Consider the following 7,487-nt stretch of genomic DNA (forward strand, 5'->3'; position numbering starts at 1 on the left):
ATTGATATATTCTAGCACACGATAGAAAATCATATAACTGAATTGTAATCTCAGATTAGAAAAAGAAAAAGTTGATAATACAGCTTTTTATCTTACAAAGTGTAAAGAAATAGAAATTACAATTGCAGATGTTAATGAAGGAGAAAATTTTGTTTGAACACATGAAAAGGTCCATTTTTGTTAGTAAATTTATAAATAAATAAGGATGTATTAATACATTTTACATAATTTAGTCGTGTTTTCAGAAATCATCAAAGGATGCCAATATTACAGTTGGTTAAGAGCTTCGCTTTACCACTTACTGACTGTGTACCTTTGGGCAAATTAATAAACTTCTCTGGTCTTCAATTTCCTCACCTGCAAGATGGGTAGGATGATAATAATACTAAATTTGTCATAGGGTTGTTACAAGGATTAAAGGATAAATAAAGGTTAGTATTTAGAACAGTGCAGGTACTCAAGAAATATAAACTATTATTAGTAACTTTATACCCATAACAATTGTCAATTCACTCTATATGTGTAAGAAATGTCAATTAAAAATATACTTTTTTTCTATTTTAGCTTTTAATGGTCATACAAATACATAATGATATATGATTCTACCAGATAGACTTGCTGATGTTGTCCCAGAGGTCCCTTAAACTATCCTCATTAAAATTTTTTTTTTCTTTTTGATGTTCCACTTGGGTGATTTCCACTACTCTGTGTTCCAGATCACTGATCCATTCTTCTGTATCATCTAATCTACTGTTGATTCTCTCTGGTGTATTTTTCTGGTGTATTTACGTTATTGTATTCTTTGGCTCTAATTCACTCTTTATTAAAGTTCTCACTGTGTCCTTCCATTATTCTCCTGAGTTTGGTATGCATCTTTATGATCATTGCCTTGAACTCATTATCAGATAGACTGCTTATCTCCATTTCATTTAGCTCTTTTTCTGAGGTATTGTCTTGTTTTTTTGTTTGAAATGTATTTATCTTTCTCCTCATTTTGCCTAATTCTTTGTTTATGTCTATGTGTTATGTATGTATTATGCACTATGTCTCCCAATCTTTGAGAAGTGGCCTTATGTAGGAGATGTTCTATGAGCTTCAGCAGCAGGTTCCCCTCTGGCCACCAGAGAGAGATGTTCCAGGGGTGTCTCCTTTAAGGGCTACTTACTCCCTTCTGTTTTGCTGAGGCTGAATGCTGTGGGTGCACTGAACTGACTGTCTGCAAGGCCTTGCCTTGTGTGGTTGCTGCAGGCATGCTGGTGGACAGGATAGGCACTCCAGCATTGCTGGCTGCAAGGCCTAGTGGCATGTGATTGCTACAGGTATGCTAGTGAGTGTAGCAGGCCCCCAGTGCTAATAGGCTAGAGGGAGGATTCCAAAATGGTGCCCACCAGTGTCATTGTCAGCAAGGTAGAATGAGATCACAAAAATGGCTGCCACCAGCATCTCAGTCCCCAGGGGTAGGCCCAGCTGCCTTGTCCCTCTCCAGGAGGCTCTCCAAGTCAGCAAGTGAGTCTGACCCAGGCCCCTTTCAAACTGTTGCCTCTGAGCTCAATGTGGGGTTTGGGGAAGACCTCCTCACTCCTCCAGGAGGACCTCCATGATTGAGATATCCTTCCTGCTTATGGTCACCTACCTGGGAGTGTGGGTCCTGACTAGACCACATCTCCACCCTCTTACCCATCTGGTTGTAGTTCTTTCTTTATATCTTTAGTTGTGGAAAATCTTTTCTGCTAGTCTTAAGGTCATTCTCAGAAAGAGCTATTTTGTAAATAGTTGTAATTGATCCCTTTCCCTCCTGATATATATTTTTAAAATACTAAACACACTGGCTATAGTCACAAAGTATAAGCTGCTCAACTAGCTAAAAAACTTCCTTTTAAATACATTCATTACTTTTAATACATTCAAACCACTAATTCAGCATTTTATCAAAGATAGAAATAATAATGTTTACTATCAATATATATTTCCAACTAGTATATGGGGTATTCTGTTTTCACTTAGTTCAGATTTTTAATTATTTTTTTTGAATTTTTTAATTTTATTTTAGTTTTTTATACAGCAGGTTCTAACTAGTTATCTATTTTATACATATTAGTGTCTATATGTCGACCCCAGTCTCCCAATTCATCCCACCAAAACCACCTCCCCCGCCACCTTCCCCCCTTGGCGTCCATGTTTGTTCCCTACATCTGTGTCTCTATTTCTGCCCTGCAAACAGTTTCATCTGTACAATTTTTCTAGGTTCCACATATATGCGTTAATATACGATATTTGTTTTCCTCTTTCTGACTTACTTCACTCTGTAAGACAGTCTCTAGGTCCATCCATGTCTCTACAAATGACCCAATTTCGTTCCTTTTTATGGCTGAGTAATATTCCATTGTATATATGTACCACTACTTCTTTATCCATTCATCTGTCCATGGGCATTTAGGTTGCTTCCATGACCTGGCTATTGTAAATAGTGCTGCAATGCACATTGGGGTGCATGTGTCTTTTTTTTTTTTTTTTTTTGCAAATTAAATTCTTTTAATAGATATATATATAAAAAAAAGTACTAAAATACCCACGTGGTTCTGCTGTGTTATTTGCCCTAAAGAAAGGGTGAAGAATCCCAGTGCAGCTCAGTGGGCCCAGAAGTGGGCCTTCCCACAGACTAAAGGAGTGCCCACCCCCGCCCCCAGACGGCTGTCCCTCTCGCTGTTCCCAGCCCCCAATTCCTGCAGCAGGAAACCCCAGTGGCACTGGGGGAGTAGAAGGCACCTGAAGGGCTGGCTGGGTGAATGAGGACACGTGACCTTTAAAACATAAAAATAACACTGTGGTGTAGGGAGCAGGCCGTGTGCAGCTTGGACAGCTGCCCGGGCCCGCTCCTGTATGGCACGGGTGGGTGTGGGATGGCCACTCCTCCAGGAGCGAGGAAGCCTCGGTCCCAACAGAATACTTTCTCAAAATCGTTTTTTGGTACAAAATAAATGCAAAGGAGATACCGGGTGGGGAGCTGCGGAGGCCGGGCCAGCCACCCTCCCCGGACCTCAGATCATGGCGACGCTCTCAGGGGCACAGTTGAGGTGTGTGGAGGTGCTGCTGCTCCCGGACTTGCAGGCCCGGCCGGGGGCAGGCTGCAGTGCGGCCACCAGTGTCTCCGAGGAGACCGCCCTGAACTCATAGCTGAAGGTGCCGTAGAAGATGAGGATGTCGATGACAAACACCCACTCGCACAGGGCCGCCCCGTGCTGAAGCTCAGAGCTCTCGTGGATGAAGAAGACCCCGCTGAGGATCAGAGAGACAAAGGCGATGGCTGCCAGCACAATCCGCAGGTAGGCCACAGCCAGGTCCTGGGGGGCAGTGGCCCCGTGGTAGAAGAGGGCACAGTGCAGGCAGACAAAGAGCAGCCCGGCAGTGAAGGCCACGCCGGTTCCGACGTAGTGCAGAGACTTGGCGTGATCCACCTGGAAGTTGCCCACCACCACCAGGCCCGCAGCGTTGGTGCAGCCTGTGATGAGCGTGGTGGTGTTGACCCAGGAATGGCGGCTGTGCTCCAGGAGCTGCCCGTAGCGCAGGAGGCAGATCAGGGCCACCATGAAAGCACCCACGTTGCCAATGAGGCTGAAGAGGCATCTCTCGGGGGGGTACGTGCCGCACTTGCTGATGAGGGGGACATCGTCCAGGGTGCAGCAGGTCTTGGGGCCCCCTTGCTCAGTGGGGTCAGGAGAGCAGGATTCGTTGTAGGACCAGTTCTCCACGGGGCACACGTGGTGGTTCATCATGGCCATGGCATACACAGTCCATAGGCCAGTGATGGAGAATGCTGACAGGCTGACAGGAAGAAGGATCCAGGCAGTCATGAGGGAGGGGAGCCAGGGTGGTGGTGGGGGGGGGGGAGGACAAGAGGTAGGTGGGGAAGAGGGCGTGGGCCCAGCTACCTTAAAGTACTTCGCCAAAACCATCAGCTGCCCGGGCCTCCCCGGAGCGCCCCGCCGCCGCCGCCGCCGCGCCTGCTCGGCCCCCGCGTGGCGCCGTCCCCGGCTCATGTGTCTTTTTGAATCAAGGTTTTCTCTGGGTATATGCCCAGTAGTGGGATTGATGGGTCGTATGGTAATTCTATTTTTAGTTTTTTAAGGGACCTTCATATTGCTCTCCATAGTGGCTGTATCAATTTACATTCCCACCAACAGTGCAAGAGGGTTCCCTTTTCTCCGCACCCTCTCCAGCATTTATTGTTTGTAGATTTTTCTGATGATGCCCATTCTAACTGGTGTGAGGTGATACCTCATTGTAGTTTTGATTTGCATTTCTCTAATAATTAGTGATGCTGAACAGCTTTTCATGTGCTTCTTGGCCATCTGTATGTCTTCTTTGGAGAAATGTCTATTTAGGTCTTCTGCCCATTTTTGGATTGGGTTGTTTGTTTTTTTAATATTGAGCTGCATGAGCTGTTTATATATTTTGGAGATTAATCCTTTGTCTGTTGATTCATTTGCAAATATATTTTTTTCCCATTCTGAGGGTTGTCTTTTTGTCTTGTTTGTAGTTTCCTTTGCTTTGCAAAAGCTTTAAAGTTTCACTAGGTCCCATTTGTCTATTTTTGTTTTTATTTCCATTACTCTAGGAGTAGTTCAGATTGTTTTTAGTCAACAACTATTTCTCTTTGACTGAAGTAAACAGGGAATTCATTGGGTTTGTAATTTTAATCACATTGATTCTGCTCCCAAAATCACAAAGGTTGAGATACCACAATATTTCCATATGTTTGTTACTCCCCATTTGGAAGCTAAGTATTTTTTATAATCGTTAAATATTTATTGCACACCAGCCATATTCAAGGAACCTCTTGGGTTCCATGTAAATTAGCCAAAAAATTTTAGAACTGAAAGAACCTCAGAACATGTTGGACAAACTCTTCTTTTCATAGGTAAGGAAAACAATGCCCACAAAACAACTCAAGATCATGGAGAAGCTCAAGGTCATTGGCTTTAGCCAGGCAGAAAATTCAGATTTTTGCTTACCACATCCCATTGCTTAGGGGTCCTGTCCTCGAATTATGGCCAAATTACTAGAAAACTTGCTTCTCTGTAGAACAGCAAATGGATTTTATTCTAAAGGCATTGTTATGGTCTTTTACAAAGTTGCATTGAGGTCTACAGAAAGCTGTCTTCAATTCCACTAAAGATACAGCATTATTAATAGACAACAATGACAACAAAATGGTAATACCCATAGTCCTATCTAAAGTTTGTGATGGAATCATTATGTTATCCTGATTAAAGAAATTGCTCTCCTTTGGTCAATCTGTCCCAGCTATTACCCAAGAACATGTAATCAAAAAGCGCTGGATGACATGTTCTAACAAGAAAAGAGGCAGTTGTGAGTTATTAGAAGATGTTGGGGGGGGGCCTCCTGGGTGGCGCAGTGGTTGAGAATCTGCCTGCTAATGCAGGGGACACGGGTTCGAGCTCTGCTCTGGGAAGATCCCACATGCCGCGGAGCAACTAGGCCCGTGAGCCACAACTACTGAGCCTGTGCGTCTGGAGCCTGTGCTCTGCAACAAGAGAGGCCACGATAGTGAGAGGCCCATGCACCGCGATGAAGAGTGGCCCCCGCTTGCCACAACTAGAGAAAGCCCTCGCACAGAAACGAAGACCCAACACAGCAAAAATAAATAAATAAATAAAAAGAGCAGCCCCTGCTCGCCACAACTAGAGAAAGCCTGCGTGCAGCAACAAAGACCCAATGCAGCCAAAAATAAACAAATAAATTTTAAAAAAAATTCTTTTTGGTTATTTGAAAGATATAGAGTAAATTTGTAAAATATTTTTATGCACAGAGCACTCGTAGATTTAGCAGAGGATACAAGATTTATCAACATATAGCCCTCAAAAAGTTTATATTTTAGTGAAGGGAATGAGGGCAATAACCTTAGTACAAAATCGTTATTACATATTAGGAATCAAGTGCCATGGAATAGCTATGGCACTTCAGAGGTGAAAAATAGTCTCATTTGCACTGATCCTATATGTAATGTGCTCTTTGCCATGACAATCTTTCCAATCTACCATGCAGTTACACAACCACCTTTCAAGGATCAACTCAGATGTCACATCCTCCTGAAGTTGTTCCTGAATCTCCAAACTCTCTACCCCTTGAACCTCTGTTGTACATTTTTTACATTTATCTCAGGATACTCAGTTTAACCCATTTTATATTATAATTACGTTTGCCCTTGTCTAATCTCCTCTCCTCTGTTAACCAGACCATTTGTCTTACCCATCTTTGGCTCCTGTTTACCACATAGCACAGGACAAAAATTAATAATTAATTATATATTAATATTGAATATGAACCTATTAAAGAATTATTGAGTATCCACTTAATATTTTTGATTACTATATGCCAAGAACTAGGTATAGAGAGATTAATAAAACATGGTTCATGCACTTACAAGAGTTGACAGTGTAGTTGTCAATTAGATCCAAACCTAAACCTTAGAGTTCAAGGATTCACACTATTACAGTTATTGGCACCCATGATAATGTCTTGAATCCAATTTAAAGTGAGAGATTTACCTATCACAAATTTTACAACTTCATTTTTTCAACTTACAAAGACCTAAACATTCAAATAATCTCACAATAGGCAGAATCTATTTTTTGCCCAGTTAGGGAAACTGCTCTTCCCTCATCATCAAGCAGTGTTACTTACAATTTTTAAAAAGAGATAAAATTTGTAAGTAGAAAACTAAGTAGGCCAAAGGCTGAAAATAAATGTTAATATTTGACTGATAATGGCTTCAGAATATCAATGGTAGATCAATATCCTTATTAACAAAAGTAGGTTACTTAAATCCATGAGTATGCCTCCACCATGTTGTCTCTCTCCTTATCATCTGGGATTCACAGAGACTCCATCTCCACCATACAGAGGATGACAACCCTAAGGGATGAGGGCAACCAATGGGTTGAAACTGTATCTCTGAATAACCTCATGGAGCAGAGTTGAATCATTCAGTTTGGACTGTTATTTAAAGGAGAAATCAAATTACATCTTCTTTAATTTATTGAATCATTGTCCTCTTTGTCAGAGCATCCTAGTCTCAGATTAATAGAGACCAGTATTTCCGGTTCACTGAAGCTGTCAAAGAAATATATCAGCAGTACTTCCCATCATTATTCTTGATCAGTGTAGGTCTGATCTAATTGAGAGTAGCCAGGCATCCATATATCCAAATATAAGCAATCTTTAAAAGTGTATAGCTAAGAGCCAACTCTACCAATATAATCCAAGTATAGCAATGATACCTAAATACCACAACTGTATATAATCAAGTTTCATGATTGGACTTTTTTGTGTGTGTGTGACTTTTTTTTTTTTTTTTTTTTAGTTTCTGCTTTATAACAAAGTGAATCAGTCATACATATACATCTGTTCCCATGTCCCTTCCCTCTTGCGTCTCCCTCCCTCCCACCCTCCCTATCCCACCCCTC

General features: G+C 42.0%; 1 protein-coding gene across 1 annotated transcript; it reads right to left on the reverse strand.

The window, feature by feature from the left end:
* Positions 1-2,517: 2,517 nt before the first annotated feature.
* Positions 2,518-4,024, reverse strand: LOC308613858 (transmembrane protein 150A-like). The gene has a single exon (XM_081227913.1). The coding sequence runs from the start codon at positions 3,951-3,953 to the stop codon at positions 3,039-3,041; it is 915 nt and encodes a 304-aa protein (XP_081084039.1). The 5' UTR covers positions 3,954-4,024; the 3' UTR covers positions 2,518-3,038.
* Between the last annotated feature and the right edge of the window lie 3,463 nt (positions 4,025-7,487).

This window comes from Mesoplodon bidens, assembly GCF_964165515.1.
Source record: "Mesoplodon bidens genome assembly, chromosome: 3".
In the NCBI taxonomy this organism is placed as follows: domain Eukaryota; kingdom Metazoa; phylum Chordata; class Mammalia; order Artiodactyla; family Ziphiidae; genus Mesoplodon; species Mesoplodon bidens.